General features: G+C 42.8%; 1 protein-coding gene across 1 annotated transcript in view; it reads right to left on the reverse strand.

Annotated features, from left to right (window-relative positions):
* SELP (selectin P) overlaps positions 1-20,519 on the reverse strand; it is a 46,421-nt gene extending 25,902 nt beyond the window's left edge. The window contains exons 1-6 of the mRNA XM_052653927.1: positions 20,391-20,519; positions 8,905-8,995; positions 6,101-6,487; positions 2,010-2,117; positions 1,130-1,315; positions 198-383 (exon numbers count right to left, since the gene is read on the reverse strand). Of these exons, the coding sequence (XP_052509887.1) occupies positions 198-383; positions 1,130-1,315; positions 2,010-2,117; positions 6,101-6,487; positions 8,905-8,995; positions 20,391-20,393 (961 nt within the window). The 5' untranslated portion in view covers positions 20,394-20,519. The remainder of the gene's footprint in view (positions 1-197; positions 384-1,129; positions 1,316-2,009; positions 2,118-6,100; positions 6,488-8,904; positions 8,996-20,390) is intronic.
* Positions 20,520-20,867: the final 348 nt, after the last annotated feature.

Genomic DNA, 20,867 nt, shown 5'->3' on the forward strand with positions numbered 1-20,867 from the left:
TCCAAACCCAGGGATCAAACCTGGGTCTCTTGCACTGCAAGTGTATTCTTTACTATCTGAGCCACCAGGGAAGCCCCAGTCCAGCTGAGTGGTAGGTAAAAGGAGAGTCAAGTTGTGATTCAGGCTGGTTTCATCTGTGCTCCCAGCAAGAACCAGGTGCAGTGGACATTATACATACCCAACCTCTTGGAACTCACCTTTACACACTGGAGCTGGGGCTGTCCACACCCCCAAGGCTGTGCAGTGCACTACCTCTGGCCCAACTAATGTGAATCCCTCTTCGCAGCTGAAGCTGCAGCTGGACTGGTGCTGGAATGCTTTTGTGGAATGGAAACAGCTCATGCTTCCTTGCTCCGGAGACTTCAGAGCCGGGCACTGGACAGCTAAAAACAACCACAGAGCAATAGCGTGAGGCCTGGTGTCCTGCCCAGCACCTTGGAAACCTTAGGATGCTGCAACAGCTCTGTGTGTGTGTGTGTGTCTGTGTGTCTGTGTGTCTGTGTGCATGCACTCAGTCATGTCCAACTCTTTGTGACCCCATGGGTGCTCCTCTGTCCATGGAATTTTCCAGGCAAGAATACTGGAGCAGGATGCCATTTCCTATGCCAATGGATCTTCCCAACCCAGGGGTCGAATCTGTTGTGTCTTTTTTGTCTTCTGCATTGGCAGGAGGGTTCTTTAACCACAGCACCACCTAGGAAGCCAGCAATAGCTGTCTACATCTTCCCGAAGTGTTAGGCAAGGTGCTGAACTTGGTTGGTAAAATGGTACTTTCAGTAGCTGTTTGGAAAGACCCAAACATCCTTGCTCTGTTTACTTTTTAAAGAAGCAAGGTGAAATTCTCAAATTAATAATACCCAACCCTTGAATCATTATTGTATCTGTTCACTTTGCAATGAACAAAGGGAGAGGGACCTTTTTGTAATGCTTTTGCATGAGAATCAAGAATTAAACTCCTTCACTCCTCAGATGAAAATTAAAACTAGTGTGACTCTGGTTGATGGGCAATAGTAATAAGCACAGTGTCCCATTTAGTGTAGATCTTCTTGTTTTTCAAATGGAGAAAGCCTCTTGTCCCCTCTGAAATTCTAGTTGTCAGTGAGGATGGAGAAGAATTGGGTGTACATACCTACACACTGTGGGGGTGAATTCGTCCAGATTCCAGAAGCCAAGCACTCCAGCTCCCTAGGTCCGTTCAGTGCGTACCCTTCAGGGCAGTGGAAGCTGCACTGTGAGTTGAAAGAGAAGTTTCCAAGAGGGTGGCTGCAGTTCATGTGCACATTTTGAGGAAGGTCAAATTCGCCACACTCTCTGACTGTAAGGACAAAATATTGATTTCCTTCTTTGCATACTGAAAGACAATGTCAGGTTTGCTAAAAGCTGAGACTGTTTGTATAACCCATCTGAATCAATCTCCCTGGGCTTCTAAACTAACCTGTTCATCTTTACTTTGTTCCTTTGTATTGATTTGTTTTGTTTGTTTAGTCGCTCAGTCATGTTCAACTCTTCTGCAACCCCATGAACTATATTCTGCCAGGCTCCTTTGTTCATGGAATTTTCCAGGCAAGAATACTGGAGTGGGCTGCCATTTCCTTCCTGACCCAGGGATTGAACCCACATCTCCTGCATTGGCAGGTGGACTCTTTACCACTGAGCCACCTGGGAAGCTCTTGTATGGGTTGCATCCTGGGAAATGATCGTACTTTCACTGGTGTTTATTCCCAGCAAACAAAATTAGCCTGAAAGAGTTCTCTTTGTTTTACTGCCCTTACATTTTCCCTTTTAAATTTTGAAATTTTAGGAGGACGTGTTCACTCTAAAAATAAAGTAGTTTAACCCCGGGTGTGTGATTGGCCAGTTTGAGTGGGGCAGACTGACAGATGGTGAAGAGAGGACCTAGGACCAGCCTGTACCCACTGGAGAGCCTCCAACATGACAATTTACTTCCTGGCATCACCTCTAGCACAAGACCATGGACCACGTTGCTATCAACAAAATAAGGGGCTCACCATATTCACACTCCGGTCCATAGTATCCAGGGTAACAGGAGCAGGTGTAGTTCCCAATGGTCTCAATGCACTCTCCTTGCTTGCTGCAGGACATGTCCTGGCAGGAGGCTGCATGGATACAGAAGGGTCAGAATCACAGGCATTCCTAGGAGGTACGAAGAAAAGCCGGTTTCTTATTCCAAGTCTTACCCCAACTTGGGTAACCTCGAGCTAGCCAGACAACAGAAAACCACAACCTCCCCTGGAGAGCCAGCCTGTTCCCTGTGCAGCGTGCCGTAGGAGCCTGCTGGAGCATTGCTTGGCTTCTATTTTTTAAATTTTTGATTAGAGGATAGTTGCTTTACAATGTTGCATTGGTTTCTGCCATACAGCAGTGTGAATGAGCCATAAGTATACATATGTCCCGTCCCTCCTGAGCCTCCCTCCCATGCCCCACCACCCCACCGCATCCCACCCCTCTAGGTTGTTATAGAGCACCGGACTGAGCTCCCTGTGTCGTACAGCAACTTCCCACCAGCTATCTATGTTACATATGGAAATGGATGTTTCAGTGCTACTCTCTCAATTTGTCCCCCCACCCCCCACCACCATGCCCCCACTGTATCCACAAGTCTGCGTCTCTATTCCTGCCCTTACTGGTTCATCAGTACTGCCTGACGTCTGTTTTAGGCTGTATTTAATGTGGCCTAAAGAGGGGTTGCCATTTGGGGACACAGAGGGACAAATGGAGCTACCAGTACATGGATAGACAGAGAAGCTCCTCTGTGTGGTACAAAATAGGTTGTGGCTCTTAACCAATCACATTCATAAAGTTGTATTATTATGGAAGCTCCTATCACAGATATCACAGCATGGAGGTTAGGAACTGGATGAGGGGTGGCAGGGGTCACACTTACATGATCAAAACCCATGCCCCACCCCCTACTATTATGTGACCTCAAGCAAGTTCGTTATTTGAGTCCAACCTGTCCGAAGTTCGGGCCAAAGCCTTTCCACTTTTTGCCTGCGTTAATTCTATGCCCAGCACCACACGGCAGAGGAGTTGAATGGGATGTTTACGACCTTCTCATGATCAAAGACAAATGACCTTATAGGGAGCTGTGTCATAGGTCTGAATATATGAGATTTAGGTGGTGCAGAGCATGACTGGCCTGCCAGGCCCTCCTCCCTAAGTCTGTGCCACTCGGACGACAGAATGGAGAAGGACAGAGTTTCCTTCCTGCAAGAGACTCTTTGAGGGCATAGGCGCTGTGCACCTGTGGTGGGTTCGTATTAGAAATGATATTACAAAAGCATTGAGTGTCTGTGTGGATGAGGTCACAGCTGGGAACAAGTCTGTGGCTAGGCTGTTTTCTGGTAGTGTTTCCTAAGCCTGGCCACACACTTGTCCACACTGGGGTCTATCACAAGAGGAAATACATATGTCACACAGTGGGTTGTGCTGTTTGATCTCTATGTTCCCTCTCAACTCTCAGACACTGTAGCTCTCTAAGCTGTGCAAGGTTCTACAGCAGTAAGTTCCCATGGCAGCCAGTGAGTTTGATGAAGCTGCACTGAACCACTGGGAAGCATTTCAAGTAATGAGAAGATGCAGAAGGGACTTCCCTGGTGGATCAGTGGTTTAAGACTCTGTGCTTGCAGTGCAAGGGGCCTGGCTTTGATCCCTAGTCAGAGAGCTAGATCCCTCATGCCCTAGCTAAAAGATTCTGCATCCCACATTTAAGACAGCATTCAGCCAAATAAAAAATAATGACAGAGAGAGAAGATGCAGAATGCAGCAGTAGCGCCTAGGTAGAAGTTTGGGCCGTGTTTTCCCTCCTACTCACCTTGACCTACCAGTGCCCTACAGTGACACCTGCCTGCCCTATGCTCTTGAAACATAAAAGTTTTGTTCTGACTGTAGCTTCCTCAGGCTCTCAGAACTCTAGGAATGGAAGAACAGCCAGGTTCTGTATTCTACTCCATGTCAGGGTTTCCAGGCACGTTAGTAACTTATATACTTCTTGGACCTCCAGGAAAGAACATAATGGCCATTCAATGAATCATTCTTTTTTTTTTTTTTTTTTTGACACCTTGTTCTGAGGTCTAGCAAATCATTCAGGGAATTACTCAACTTAGTTCTCCTGTTGCAGGGTAGCATATGTATCTATTTCTCATCTATCTCCCAGGGAGAACTGATGGTTCCCTCCATGCTTTACTTCTTGGATGGAAAAATATCAGTGATAGTGGCTGCCTAGAGTATTGTGTTAGTAGAGATGGAGGCCACCTGTGTTCAGGTGAAATGGTATCAATTAGTGACATCTGCCATCGTCGCAGGCTAGACAGTGGCATTGTTCCGTATCATTCATGCCAGTAATGTTCAACCTCTGTTCTTACTTGTAACTTTTTGCAAGTGTTTTTGAGGAAGACTGTCTTGCAGATATGGATGCTGAAGTTCGAATAGGGAGGGGAAGCAGTGGCATACTGCAACATCCTCGTGGCAGCCAAGACAGTCTGACCAGAGTGGGTTTAGGGAGCTAAAGCCCAGGAAAAGTAGGGAGCTGGCTAGGAGATCAGTAGGATGAGCTAGCATTCTGGTAATGTCCATCTTGGCCTATAAAAAACAGGTCATTGTTTTCTTTGCTAATATAATAATAAATAAGTTACTTATAAAATGAGATCTGTCTACATGACAATGCATATATGGATGTGTTTCCCCTTGGCTAGAAAGCTGTGCGAGGAAAGGGAGAAAGCACAGGGAATACTCTATACTCTGTGTTCTGTTCCATTACTGCTGAGGGCTTCTGAGGGGAGGTGTTTATAATCTAACATAATTTAGAACATACACAGCAGAGGGTGCGTCTGGTAGATCATTGAGGAAGAAGCTTCAGAGTACTCAGTACTCTCTTGCCCAGGGCAACCCATACTCTCCCGGGCTGTAGTGTTCCTGTGCTATCCAGGGCAGGGGATGGGAAGTCACTCCATCAGAGAGATGGAGTCAGTTCTGGCATGAAGTGTGTGACTACCGGAAGACCAAGCTTTCACACATGTCTGCTCACTCTGGAACCTGGACAGTAGAGGATCAAATATATTCACAGGATCTCACCTTCAGTTACCTCTTACCTTCCTCACCTCTCACCTCCTACCAAAGTCAAAAAGACCCGGAGATATGCTGTTGTTGGAAGGAATCTGTAAAGCATCGTCATCCTTGGTTATGTTCTCAAATTGTCTCCCAAGAATGTCAAGCCAAGGGTATGGTTTCATATGTGGCTAAAAATACCACCTTGGAGTCAATGTGAATTTGAAACTGGCTCCATCATCAAGGGGACTTCCCTCATAGCTCAGTTGGTAAAGACTCTGCCTGCAGTTCAGGAGACCCAAGTTCAATTCCTGGGTCAGAAAGATCCCCTGGAGAAGGAAATGGCAACCCACTCCAGTGTTCTTGCCTAGAGAATCCCATGGACAGAGGAGCCTGGCAGGCTACAGTCCATGGGGTCGCAAGAGTCAGACATGACTTAGTGACTAAACACCTCCCCCTCAACATCAAGGAACTTAGAACCTTGGGCAGATTCCTGAATAGCTCTGAGCCTTTCCCTCATCGGCTAAAGCAGAGTTGTATCTGGAGCTGATTGGTGAGGTTTTCATGAGGAAGAAACACAGCAAATACTAAATGGACTAATGACATAAACGAATAATAATGCTTGGAACATACTGATGATCTGTAGGTATTAGTTCCAACTGTATCTCCTGGAGACAAGGCCAAATTCTCAAACTATACAGTCTCTTATTCTAGGGCCCAGTGATACTGAAAAGCTCTGGGCATAAATTTTAGGAGACCAAAACTTCCTGAGCATCTACTTTGGCCATTATAAACTATAAGGGTGGACCGAATGATATTAAAATTTCCTTCTGGCTTCAAAAGGCCAGTTCTGTCTAATTCTGTTCTTATAGTCTTCAAGATGCTCAATAATGCTGCTTGACTGACAGTTCACTCTTTGTTCCCAAGTCCCTGACTTTCAGACTCAATGTTATTGACTTGGGGGCTATATTAATGAACCAGGGAAGGTATTTTTTTTTTAAACAGGTAGATTTTAGAGTCAAGAAGCCCCTACCTCTATAGCAGAGCGCTCGCTTTCTTTTCCCGCAGGGCTCATCATTCCACTTGCCGGGGGCTGACGGACTCTTGATGTAGATCTCCACACAGTCCTGGTTGTTCTTCTTGTTATTAGGCTCGTTGTCAGCCCAGTTCTCAGCCTCCTCAGTGAGAGTCTTCTTGGTTCCCACCCAGGTCCATTTATTGTCGATCTTTCGAATACCAATCCAGTAGTAAGAGTTGTAGTAAGGTATGGTCTCATTGAGATAAGCAATCTCATTTTTATTCTGGATGGCCACTAAATCCGTGTAGTACTTCTGGCAGAATGCCCGGGAATAATTCCATGAATATGGTTTATCGCTGTAGTGGTAGGTCCATGCTGATACTTCTTTCTGGGTCATTAGCTCTAAGTAAAGGAGAGTGAGGATCAAGTTAGTGTCCCTAATGAGAAAAAGGTTGTGAGCATAAGCGTACTTCTGTATAGTCAGATGAGTCTGACTAGACGAGAAATATCAAAAGCATGATCCTTTTATGTCTAATCTAGTTGTTTTTAGGAAAAAGAATGGTTTCCACCTTTTAGTTAAAAGCGTTGATACACTTTAAGTCAGAATAAGAAAATGTGCTCTTCTAGATGGAGAAGGTAATGGCAACCCACTCCAGTACTCTTGCCTGGAAAATCCCATGGACGGAGGAGCCTGGTAGGCTGCAGTCCATGGGGTTGCTAGGAGTCGGACAAGACCGAGCGACTTCTCTTTCACTTTTCACTTTCATGCATTGGAGAAGGAAATGGCAACCCACTGCAGTGTTCTTGCCTGGAGAATCCCAGGGACGGGGGAGCCTGGTGGGCTGCCGCCTACGGGGTCGCACAGAGTCGGACACGACTGAAGCGACTTAGCAGCAGCAGCAGCAGACTTGTGGACACAGTGGAGGAAGGAGAAGGTGGGACGAATTGAGAGAGTAGCATTGAAACATATTCATTTGTATGTATAAAATAGATTGCTAGTGAAGTTTCTGTATAGCACAGGGCGTTCAGCTCAGTACTCTGTGACGATGTAGAGGCGTGGGAGGGGAGGGGTGGGAAGGAGGTTCAAGGTGGGAGAGGATATATGTATATTTATGGCTGGTTCACATTGTTGAATGCCAGAAACCAATACAACATTGTAAAGCAACTATCCTCCAATTGAAAATAAATTTTAAAAAAAGAATAAGAAAGTGTCCTCTCCTGAGGATCTTTGGTATTAATATTAAAGATTTGGAATCACAAAGTACCGGCATTGAAAGGGATCTTAGGGGCCTTCTAACCTCCTTTTAGAAATGGAGGAGATGTTAAATACTTTGCCCAAGCCCAAATTAAAGTGAAAGTGAAGTCACTCAGTCATGTCCAACTCTTTGCGACCCCATGGACTGTAGCCTACCAGACTCCTCCATCCATGGGATTTTCCAGGCAAGAGTACTGGAGTGGGGTGCCATTTAAATGACATGTCAAATGTCTTGATGGCTGCCTCATATCTACAGGTACTACCTCTTCACGTGGGAAATAAGATGCTTTATGATCTGGAGCCTACCTGCTAGTCCAGCCTCATCACCCACCATATTTACTTTTCTTTAGCAAAAACAGAAGTCACCCGCTTCCATGCCTTTGCACATGCTCTTCCTTCTCCTCTGGCTCCCCTTTTCTGCTGAGGCTGGGTAAACTTTTCCTCCACCTACTTTCCATGACTCCTCCGGGGGGCTTGGTGTTCCTTCTTTCAGGCACCCTGTCTCTATTTGCACCTCCCTTACTGCCAGGTGTTGTAACATCTGTTTGTATGACATGGGCCACATCTGCTAGATTGTGAATCCTAATAGGCATCTCTTTTTACCTCTGGATTCTTAACACCAAGCAAAGAGCTTGGCACTAATCAGGCATTCCCTGCATACTTCTTGAGTAAAAACACCAGGTTTGTGGCAGAGGCTCATGGTATCTCCTGGGTTGCAATTTTACACTCATCCTACTACGCTGGGCTGTTTCCCTTTGATAAATTACTCTACTTCCTCCATCTCTGCTTACTCACTTGTTAAAATAGTGCTTAAAACAGGCCTTTAAAAGAAATGTTTATGAAATCAAATGAAATAAAGAATGTGCCCTTCCAAAGTATAAGGAGGGTTAGGACACAAAGTAGTGTTAACCTAGCCAGTGGGAGCTCACCCCCACCAGAAGAGGCCAGTTCCCAAGTGAAGAGGTGCACAGGGTAAGCAATCAGGCCTGGAAATGGCTCTTTTTCCTGTTTATGAGGGCTTGCTCCTAATCAACCCTCTCCTCAGCTGCCCACATGAGAGTCGGTTCTGTTTGCCTTCCCTCACAGGCACCTCTATGGCATTGTTTTGCTATAAGACTTTATTCTGATATCACCAGGGCTAGATTCTGACTTGCACAGAATTTTGCCTTCAGAATCCCCTTCCTCAGTAATAAAATTAAAACTTTTATAACTGCATTGGTTTGAAGATGAACATATTAGTATTGCACATGAAAACATTTACTTTGGCCTAGAAGAAAATTATTTCTAAAGAAATTACAGCATTTTTGTGGCTCTCTAAAAGTAATGCAGGCCTGTGTCTATTGACTCTAGTGCATAAATTGGCCATAGGTGTATTTTTGTATGTTCTCCCTGAAGCCTTTTCTACCAATATGGTGGTGTTTGTTGGGTGCATTTCCCCCATCCAGGAATCTGGGCTTGGACAGTTTTCCCATGCCTCACAACTGGCTACCATCCTTAACTTTGCCCATTTGGAGAAGTTACCCTACTCTCTGAGGACCAGGTGAAAGGCGAGCATAAAGTTTACCGAAGATCAGGATACTGAAGCAAAGGAGTTGGACAGATCTGAAGACCACTCTCTGAAATCTCCAGCTCCATATGGCTTTGGGGCAGCTGGCCTGAAACAAGAAAACTTCCTTTTAGTGTCCATGTGCGATCAATGTGGCCAACCACTTCTACTTAACAAGGATGGTCTTGAGTGACCTGTCTGTTTCCATTAGTGGGCGGCTCAAGCCTTCTGCTCAATTTTTATTTCTCGCTGCTCTGCTTAAGTCCTCCCCTAGTTGAAGATTGCATCAAGGCTCAGGACAGACTTAATTTCTCATTGATTCAACAAATATTTATTGAGTAACAACTTGTTGCCACTAGTATTTTCTTTTATGATGTATTTTGTAGTATTATGTTAAAAATGCTATCATTATTATTATGCAATAATCTCCCTTTAAAAACTGGTATGCCATACTCAAGAATAATAGGAAGTCTCACAAAACCTCCCTGATCCACACAGCTGTCTGGCCTGTGCTCTGATGCACAGAACATCAATTAATCATGCTGCACTATGCCATCTATTCTGTATTATTGATCTATGTTTTCTTCCTTTACTGTTTTAATATATGTCTATAATATTATTCAGTGCTTAATGCATGTATGTAGACATATATAATTTTTATTAATAAATGAATAATAAACTTATTCACCTTGAATCTATAGCAAGGATGACTTCTCATAACCTCCCTTATGTTGGGATTTCATCAAATCTATTAACATGTTTAAAGTGTTTTTGACTGTGTGGATCACAACAAACTGTGGAAAATTCTTAAAAGATGGGAATACCAGACCACCTGACCTGCCTCCTGAGAATCGGTATGCAGGTCAAGAAGCAACAGTTAGAACTGGACATGGGACAACAGACTGGTTCCGCATCGGAAAAGGGGAATGTCAAGCCTGCATATTGTCACCCTGCTTATTTAACTTATATATAGAGTACATCACACAAAATGCCAGGCTGGATGAAGCACAGGCTGGAATCAAGATTGCTGGGGGAAATATCAATAACCTCACATATGCAAATGACACCACCTTTATGGCAGAAAGCAAAGAAGAACTAAAGAGCCTCTTGATGAAAGTGAAAGAGGAGAGTGAAAAAGTTGGTTTAAAACTCAACATTCAGAAAACGAAGATCATGGCATCTGGACCCATCACTTCATGGGAAACAGATGGGGAAACAGTAGAAACAGTGTCAGACTTTATTTTTCTGGGCTCCAAAATCACTGTAGCTGGTGACTGAAGCTATGAAATTAAAAAGAGCCTGCTCCTTGGAAGAAAAGCTATGACCAACCTAGACAGCATATTAACAAGCAGAGACATTACTTTATCAGCAAAGGTCCACCTAGCCAAAGCTATGGTTTTTCCAGTAGTCATGTATGGATGTGAGAGTTGGATCATAAAGAAAGCTGAGCACCAAAGAATTGATGCTTTTGAACTATGGTGTTGGAGAAGACTCTTGAGAGTCCTGTGGACTGCAAGGAGATCCAACCAGTCCATCCTAAAGGAAATCAGTCCTGAATATTCATTGGAAGGACTGATGCTGAAGCTGAAACCCCAATACTTTGGCCACTTGATGCAAAGAACTGACTCACTGAAAAAGACCCTGATGCTGGAAAAGATTGAGGGCAGGAGGAGGAGGGGACGACAAAGGATGAGATGGCTGGATGGCATCACCGACTCGATGGGCATGAGTTTGGGTGAGCTCTGGGAGTTGGTGATGGACAGGGAAGCCTGCCGTGCTATGATTCATGGGGTCGCAAAGAGTCGGGCACAGCTGACTGACTGAACTGAACTGAAAGTGTTTTTAGACAAATAAGTTCTGGAGATGCTCACCCAGCACCCTCCTGTTACACATGAGAATACTGAAGGTTGGTAGTGTTGAAAGCAACACATGGAAAATGACAGAAGCAGAGCCTAACTTTGAAACAAGAACTTTTGCCACTCTACTTTTTTGCTTTTCAAAATCTCCAGGTTTTCAAACCCACCCTGAGTTGCTGTTGTAGATGATGGAATATGTGACATGCCCGAGCCTGGTTGCCACATCCGTGCTCATCCAGAGCCATCCTAGCAAAACCACCAACATAAAAATCATGTATTTGTTTTCTACTGAAGCTATGCTGCTCTCCCAGCCAGACTGCTAACTGAAACCCTTCCTAGATAGAAATTCTCAACTGCCACAGTCAGGCTCCAGAGATGGATGATGTAGGGTCTATGGGGTAAGTGGTGGTTGCGGTGGTAGCGTATGTGTGTGTGTGTGTGCGCGCGTGCACACAGTGTATATGTACTGTTGACTCCAGCCAGACCAGACAGTGTGGAGCATGTAACACAAATCAGTGCAAATCTTCCAGACAGTGGAGTTATCTTTGTATAAGAAGCCTGGCACTTTTCTATCTAGAGTTTCTGAATACTGGCTTTGATAAGCAGGCATGCTTTGTGTTCTTACTAGAATGCTAATCAACTGGCCACTGCAGGACCTATTATCAGACGTTGACAGTATCATAATGTTATGATTTACGGTGCTGTTTCTTTGCATAGGAAGTATGGCGATAATTCCCTTAGTAGGAACTTAATCCCATAGAGGTCTCTGTGGGTTATATTGTATCACCAGTTATTGTTACACCACTTTCAATTCAGTACCCATTAAGTGTCATGCCAGATGCTATAGCAGCAATCTTCAAACCAGAATGAGCCTGGCTTCCCAAGGGGTACATAGCAGGGAGAATTTAAGTAAATCTCTGTTCAGATTCCCAACTTTATGTTCAACATGTACACTTCCCTAAAACCAATCTGCCTACAAATGTATCTACTTCCATTTTACAAAAGAAATCACACCTTTTGTAACCTGACTCTTACTAATCATTAGGCCTGGTCTCTGTATGTAAAAAACATCCGGTATGCCAAACAGAAACCATCCAAAGTATTGATGTAGATCTGACAACTTGAATGCTTCAAATGATAGTGAAACAAATCCTTTTCATGTCAAGGAGTCTTCCATTTTTCTCTTTTCATTAACTTGATTGGGACATGAAACTTGGAAGGAGTTCAAAGAATTGAGAAACATCATTATAAGAAGCTTCCATTTACTTATTCAAATGAATAAAGGTCCTTAATGTTTAATAAAGTCCTTACAAAATGAAATATAGGAATAGAATTGAGGTGAACTTGTTTGATTATATCAATAAATAATATTCACACAAGGTTACATGGATAGGGAAAAAGCCCCTCTCCTTATGTAGAGATGTGTCTTCAATACCATTTTAAATATGGAAGTTTAAGTTACTTATTAAAACTTGCAGTATGTTTATGCTATTTTTAAATTGTGTACTTAAAGTAATTGTCATGCTAACTCGATCAAAAAGGAAAACATTTAACACATAGAGATTTATGATTTCATAAAATTGAATCTTTTACATTTCAACTTAATTATATTTTTATTTATATAAAAATATATGACATAATTATCAATCAAATAAGCTTAAAATGTATTAGGTTAAAATTCTGTACAGGAAATGAAATAGAAATAGATATTAAAGAAGAGACAACAAAAAAGAAAAAAATATTAACTTCCCTATTATTAGGAACTAGTTCGTGTTTTTTTGAAGTGATAAGTGTTATCAGATCACTGTGGTATTTTATTCCATTGGATAAACTCTAGGAAATGATGTAACATTTATTGTGAAAGGCCAATTTTTAGAATTCACTGGAAATTCCATCTTTTATTTTAAAACTTATGATTAAAAATTTAGCTCTCCACTTAGAAGGGTTCAAGAGGTTATATAATTTTCCAGGATTTTGATGGGGGGCAAGTACAGAAACAAAAGTATTGCTGGTGAAGAGTGCAGTAACGTAGCTAATGAGATTCAGTATTTGCCTTTGAATCTGCTGGCTTTCTCCCAGGTAGACCAGAGGGTTGTAGTGTTTATCATCTAGTGGCTGCTCTTCCTGTGCCCCGAGAAAGTGGTTTTCTTCCTGTAGAGAGTATTTCTACAGGTTTCTCTGGCTTTGGGGCCAGCTCAAGGAAGAGTGTTGGAACAGTGAGCCAGTGAGGCTCCTACCCCCATCTCCATTTCCAAGTCCACCCACTGTCCCAGCAGAACCATTTTATGTCTTAAGTTGTTTGTATAAACTTTCAATATGGTTTGGTTTAGCAAAATAGAGACAGAGAGAGAGAAAGAGAGTGTGTGCTGGTTTTAAACTTTTTAAGATTTTAGAGGACTGGCAATTGCTTCTGATTAAGACACATCACCTGAGAAAGGAAAATGCAAGTCATTGTGTGTCTCCCGCTTCAATCTGACTGTCCTTTTCTGTGTTCTAAAATCAGGATTATACCAAGAATCACCTCTCATTCTATAAGAGCGGCAGGAGACTGTAAGGATGACTACCAAGTCAATTAAGGATTTCTCCAGCCTTCTATAGCAGGTCTGGGACTATCGTCACTGCCTACCACTGAGACTCAGTGAGTTCAGATGACCTGCCGATGCTTGCTCCCTGGAATGTATGTTGGCTTAACACAGTGATTCTTTTTTTTTTTTTCTCCTAAATTTAATTTTTATTTTATCTTGGAATATAGTTGATTTATAATATTGTGTTAGTTTCAAGTGTACAGCAAAGTGATTCAGTTATGGATATACATATATCCCTTCTTTTTCAGATTCTTTTCCCATATAGGTCATTACGGAGTACTGAGTAGAGTTCCCTGCGCTATACAATAGATCTTTGTTGGTTATCCTTTTTATATGTATAAAGCACAGTGATTCTTATTCTCACAGAACTCATGAACTCTTTTGAAAGTCTGATAAAAGCCATAATCAGGATTCTTTTTTAAAAATTGCACACTTGCAATTTTTCAGACAATTTCAGAATAATCTCTGTGATATCTGTAAGACGGCTCCTTGACTCATTGGCAAGTGACAAGCATTTGGTGTGTGGGTGTAGAAGATGAATGATGCTTAAAAGCCCTCCTTTGAGCAATCATTTTCCTCTGAAACTGCCTTGGGGTGAAGAAGCTTTCTCACATTTGTCCCTACTTTCATTGTCACCTTTACGACAAGGCAGCACTAGATCGAGGATGGTGAAGAGTTAAGAGCTCTGTCTTGGTGTCTGTGACTAAACAAGTGCTGAAACACCAGGAAATACCTCCTGAGGAGAAGCAGCCGTGTGCTCTGTTCATTTTTATTTTAATATTCTTTGGCAGCCTACATCAAACCGGAAGTCGCTGGGAAGGAGTCTGAGACCGGGTTACTGGAATAACATCCTGTGCCTGTGTAAACCTTCATGAAAGCTGCTTTCCACTGTGCTTGTCTTTAATTTTACTTTCCAAAGAATTAAAAGTGAGTGTGGGGTGAAGAGAGAGGCAGAGACAAAGTAGAAGGAGCAGGAAGTGTTTCTTTCCCCTCAACCTTTGCATAGAGCTTTTAGATGCCAGTAGTGATCCCATGTCTGCCAGCATGCCGGGTGGCTGACTAAGTTGGCAGGAAAGGTACCGCAGAAAGGTGATTCTGTTCTCCTGCCTATGTTGTAGACCACAGCCTTGCACTTTAGAGGCAGAACCTTCAGGGTCTCTCCCTAGACCCCCTGTCTTCTGCTTAGGTCCTGTCTGATTCTTCTCCTTCCTCTACATTTCAGTTTTATTAATTTCCTTGCCTCCTCTTTCTTCCTCAACTCTTAGTCCCCTCCAAAACTGCTCCTGCTGACTTTACCACTGACATCCCAATGACCAAACCCAATGGAGTCTTTCCATCATTTTCTTCCTTGACCATTCTGTAGCAATAAATATCACTACTTCCTTTTGCTTAAAATGCTTCCCTGATTCTTCTCTTGCTTCTATTCTGACATCTTAAGTGATTGTTCTCAGTCTTCTCCTGAATCCACGTCAACTCTGCCTTCACTTACAGAGACAGAGATTACCCTGGGTTCCTGTCTCCAGGACCCTCTTCTCATCAGTCTTTTGCTTTCCTGAGGCCTCCTTATGGTCATCTGCATGTCAGTGGCTCTCCATCAGCCTCTCCACCCCTGACTTTCCTCCTGAGCATGAAGTCTGCAATCCAAATGCAGAAGAAACCTATTTGCACTCAGCTGGAGGGAGCAGCTGGCAGAGCCATCTTAGGACAAGGGCTATGACTTATATCTGAACCCCAGCCATAGTAGAGAACAGATGCTTACTGCTTAATAAATGTGTTACAGAGGGCTCCCCTGGTGGCTCAGTGGTAAAGAATCTGCCTGCCAATGCAGGGATTGAACTAGGAAGATCCCGCATGCCAAGAAGCAACTAAACCTGTGTGCTGCAATTATCGAGCCTGTGGTCTTGAGCCTGGGAATCGCAACAAGATGAGTCACCACAATGAGAACCTGTGCACTGCAGCAAAGAGTAGCCCCCTCTCCCTCACCTGCTCTCTGCAACTCGAGAAAAACCTGCACAACAATGAAGACCCAGCACAACCATAAATAAATAAATAAAATGATATTAAAAATATGTTACAGATGAATAAATGAACGAATAAGTGAAAGAATAGCAGGGGAATGACTGAAAGTAAAGTGGAAGCATGCTGAATGGAAAAATGTTGGGAAAAGGTGATAATTAGAATTAAGTACAATAGGGTTACAGCAGTGATTGTATCAAATTTAAAAGTGTATTGTATGGGAGGTGGGAGGGAGGTTCAAGAGAGAGGGGACATATGTACACCTATTGGCTAATTCATATTGATATAGGGCAGAAATCAAACCAATATTGTAAAGAAGTCCTCCTTCAATTAAAAAAAAAAAGTGTGGTTAGATAGAGTATGAGAAGGCTGTACAAAAAATATGTTCTAGGCACTTTGTCTCATTCTCTTGGAGTGTTAGAGAAACAAGGGCATGATGGCTCACGTCCCATGTGAGAGAACAGAGGAGCAGGACTCACTCACTGAACTCCATGTGGGTGGCTTTGGGGCCAGCTCAAGGAAGTGTGTTGGGACAGTGGCCAGTGGAGGAGAGGTAGGGAATTCAGGACCTATGATAGCTGGTGTGTCTCGAGAAAGCCTGGAGAAGCATCAGATAGCAGCAGCTCTTAGAAGAGGGAGAGGAGACAGCAAATTCCATGTTAACTTTCTGGAGTGGGTGTGTCCCTTTGAAAGGCTCCCGCACTAAAGAGGGCTCATATAAAGTATGCATGTTCTTATTATTAACAGTATCCCTGACCCAAGCCCCACAGCCTACTTGCCCACAGAGACCCTCAAGTCCTCCATCAAGTAAGACTGGGGAAGGAAGACCAAGGATCCCTTCACATCAGTCTGCCATCAAACCCGATGGACTTTACCTTCTGGTGAGATACCTGGCCATTCTCCAGATTTCCACTTTACTGCTGCTGCACTAATTCAGACTTTATCACTTCTTTCCCGGACCAGAGAAATCATCTTCCCCTTGATCTCTTCTCCTCAAGTTTACCCATCTCCAGTTCTTTATCTCGAAGGCCATCAGAATGATATTCCTAACACAAAATCTGATCATATTGCTTCACTACTTAAAGTCCATCAGATGTTTCTATTCCCTGAACAAATTCTTAAGAGGACACTTCGAGGCTCTTCAAGATGAGGCTTCTTCTTATTTGTCTAGTCTCATCTCCTGCCATTACTCCTCAATTACCCCTCTCCTCCACCACAATTCTACCATGCATTTATAACAAGACATCTTGTACTTTTCAGAATACACTGTATGTTCCCTATGTTCTTTTTATGCCCAGAGCACCCTCTTCCTCTGTGGGTGCCTAGCTCTAGTAGACCAGGAATCTCCTCCTTAAAGGAGCCTTCCCCATACTAACCTCTTCCTCCCACACCAAGATAGGCATGTTCTTGTATTGTCTGTGTTCTTTCCCACTACTTTTTTCAATAACTATCGATTTATTAAGTGCCTACAATGTGTCGGGTACTGTTCCAGGCAATGGTATTAAAATGATTAAAAAGATACAGTTCCTGTCCTCATGAAATGTACATTCTATGGAAGACAGACAATGAAGCAAACACGAATACATATACAACAGTGCTGAACAAGTTAACATAAAAACAGAAGATAGTGAAAAGGGGTAGTTAGAGAATTAAAGCCAGGTTATGTGATAGAATGACGGGGTAGTGATATTAGACAGGAGGGAGGTCAGGGAAGACCTCTCTAAAAAGGTGACATTTAGACTGAGAGCAGAATGACCAGAAGAAAGCAGAGAGAAACAGGAGGAAGAGCATTAAAGATAGAAGGAAATGCTAATACAGAGGCTTTAAAGTGGAAGGAAAGTGTGGAGTGTTCAAAGGACAGGAAGAAAGCAGAGCAGCTGAAATGGAATGAACACGGGGAAGCAAAGGATGAGATGGTGCTGAGGACAGATCACTCTGGGCTTTGGCAACCAAAACAAGGAGATGAAATTTTTGTTCTAAGTGCAAGTCAAGTGGGGCAGCAAGCAGGTTTTAAGAGCGGGAGTGATGTGGTCCGATTGCTGCTGAAAATTGGGAAGTCCTGGGGGGTTAGCTGAAAAGGAGTTGGTTCATAGCCAAATCGTGTGAGTCAGAAATACTGGTTGCAGAAGGGATCCAACTGCCAGGCTTTTGAACAGAGAAGCATCCTGAGTAGACGGTGTTTCTCTCTCTCTCTTTGGAAAAATTTGTGGTAATAATCTGTAGACTTTCAAATTGAAAATGTAATAAGTCCGTGCTCAGTCTCTGAGTCATGTTTGACTCTTTATGACCCCATGGACTTCAGCCCACCAGGCTCCTCTGTCCCTGGGATTTCCCAGGATTTCCATGGGATTTCCCTTCTCCAGCAAGTCTACAGGTGATTTTAAACAAATTATTTCTCTTCAACATTTATTTACCTGTATTTCTAGCATACTGCTAGGTACATGGTGGGGCACCCAATGAATATTTGCAAATGTTGGGTATTATCTACAAAATCAGTTTGTTTTGTCTTAGAAATTTCCTATGGGAAGGAAAGAAAATTAAAGAGGGTCAATAGGAATGCAAAAGCGGTAGGAAGATATGAGAGTCTTTGAGGAAGTAGAGTTATGAAAGTTCTTGGTGGCAGAGTAGAGATTTTCTAGGTAGTACAGCTGATCATATAATTTCCCTTAAGTTTCTGGGTGGTGGTGGGAATATAGCATAGCTTTTAGTGGTCCTAGCCTAAAGGCAGAAAATGAAACAGTGAAACAAAGAGATCTAAAAGCCAAATAACCAATAGAAATAAAGACAGGAAGGAACCCAGGACATCAAAACTAAGAATCAAAGCATATGTATATATTTAAATCAGACTCCTGATCACCATTATATAGGGTGAAATATTAATATTAAAAATAAAGTAGCATAATTAAAAGATTTTAAGTCATCTGGACCATCACTGAACTATATCTCTAAAATATAAAGGATTCATTTTGTATATTTGACTTTATAAAATTTCTATTTTGCTTTTCAATCAGAGAAATGAATTACTTAGAAGACAATGTAATAAGTGCTATTTATGAAACACCATATGCTACCCTCTAGGGTCAGGTCTAGGGTCTTTTCCCAGGGCTGCCTGTTGAGTAGTAAGTCACTTTGATGTTTGGGGGTTTGATTAATAAGTTTCCATTTACAAAATTCTGAAGCTGAACTTTCTAAGACCTAGCAGCCAGCCCAGGAGAATGTGAACCATTTATTTATGTTTTGAAAAACAGGCAATGAAAGGAAGAGTAAGAACTAGAGTTAACAGACCTAAAATGGTTAAAAGGCATAGATGAAAGTGAACCCAGACCTCCTCTTTAGCCTACTGATACTTTAACGCTGGCATAATTTAACTGTAAGTTCCCCATTTAGAGCTCCCACATTCTGAGTTCCATCTGGTTGAAAACGCACCAGCAGATAAACCTTAATATGTTTCCTCACGTCCTAGGGTTAATTGAAGCCATTCTGAACTTGAAGTTGAATTTACATGCAGAGTTTGGTGTTCCCGAATCCCAAGAGACAAATGTGCTCCAGGGCAAAGAAAGAGGTCTTGTCTCTGGAATGTTTAAAATGATTCCAGGGCTGGAGTTGTTAGCACTTCATTGCAGAGTCCCAGCCTAGTTCCAAGAAGCCAATGGAGAAACTTCTGAGCTTAAAACACAGGAGGTGAAAGGATGGGGTTCTTAGACATGGAAGTTTGGGGACCCCCTGCAGTTATCCATAAAACTCAATGTTTATGTGGCTGTCTGGCATATCATCTGGGAAAGGATTTGCACCTTTCTTCAGAATCTCAAAGAACTCCATGATTTAACATTCCTCTAAAAGGAGGATCCCAGGGAGAATAGATGGAAGAAAGAAATAACTGTTCATTTGTTTAAGTTGACCAATTCAGGAAAAATATGCAAGAGATAAGGAGATAAAAGAAATCTACATTCTTACATCACTGGAGTTCACACTCAGAACAGACTCAAACTCCTTCCTCTTCTTTTCGTCATCCTCTTATCGCTGTTCAACCCAACCTGGAAAATCCTCACTAAAGTGTTTGAAAATTGTTCTATAGTAAAGCAAAGCAATGGGGGTGAAGTGAATATAAGCACTACTTTCTTCTGGTATTCCATAGAAAGGGGCTCAAAAACAGGGACAGTCTGCTTCCCCTCTAGCCACAGACTAAAGGATTTTAGACCCTAGGACTATATGAGATACACCTCATAAGTCAAGGGTAAAACTATGTGTTTGTGTCTTATTTTATGAGTTAAGAATGCCCTTTTCCTTGGATCTTTCCTGGATTTCAGATCCTACAAAATCCCGAGATCTTCTCTTTCTCATAACAATAATATGTAACATCTGCTAACCCATAACTATGTGCCAGGCTCAGACCTACTTGTTTTTCAGCTTATTTAATTCCCACAGTGATGCTACAAAGTAAAGTACTATTATTCTGTCCATTTTACAGATGAGAAAACTGAGTCACTAGCAAGACTGAGAGTTGTGGCAGAAACAGAAACTGTGTGGCTAGTCCACATCAGTCCTAGCAGACTCCTAGGGTACAGAAAAAGAAATGGGAGAGCTGGGATGAGAAACCATTTGACTCTAGTCTTATACCAGGGCACTTACTCAGCCTTGCCTTCAACCCAGACAGAGGAGCAATCCTGGAGAAGAGTTGAGGGTTAACCAGGATTTGCTCCAAGAGCGTGCCTATAAGCCCTGCTAGGAAATACAGTAGCTGTGGAGCAAGAGGACAGAAACTCAGATCCAGACCACATCCAGTCCAACAGTGCACCTTAGGTCAAACACCTAGCCTCTCTGTAAGGCATAGCAGCTTCATTTGTAACGTGGACATAGCAACTCAAAAGGATGCTGGGAGTGTCAAAGTGGGCAGCAGGTTTTGAAATTCTTACAAACTCCATGGGGCTACTCAATGTAAAAATCCATAACTACTGCTATTCCACATTTTAGGAATCCTTATCTGCCTGCCTCAACCCCAAACCTCTTCCACCCAACTACTTCCCGTAGCAAAAAGAAATGAACTTACCATCTCTCTTGTGACACGGCTGGCTTTCTGCTGTCTGTCCAGCCCCGACTTCTTATAATCTCGCTGCCACCCCTCAGCCGTCAGGCTGTTTAGAAAAGCACTTCCTATTCACTTTCCTGAAAGTCACCACAGCCCTTCCCACGAAGTTAGAATGTTGATAATATGGGAGCAATGTTGGCAACTTAGAAATAACAGTCACTGAGGAAGGGGGAGGGAGGAGGGTACAGACTTCCATGGGAGGTGGTCTGAAGACAGACGGGGGTAAGTGTGAATCACTCCTGGACATTCCAGGGTGGCTAGTGCAGGAATCATACCCACGTTCCCCAGTGGTCAGGTTTCCTTGATATGACCTGTGATAAGTTATCCAATTTAAGGTCATATATCAGAAAACACACTTGGTCTTAATCATTAATGTAAATTTTCCAGTTACTGTAAAATCTCAGTAAATGTTTTCTATTCCAGCAGCTTTCTGAGTGA

Source organism: Budorcas taxicolor, chromosome 16, assembly GCF_023091745.1.
Source record: "Budorcas taxicolor isolate Tak-1 chromosome 16, Takin1.1, whole genome shotgun sequence".
NCBI classification, from domain to species: Eukaryota; Metazoa; Chordata; class Mammalia; order Artiodactyla; family Bovidae; genus Budorcas; species Budorcas taxicolor.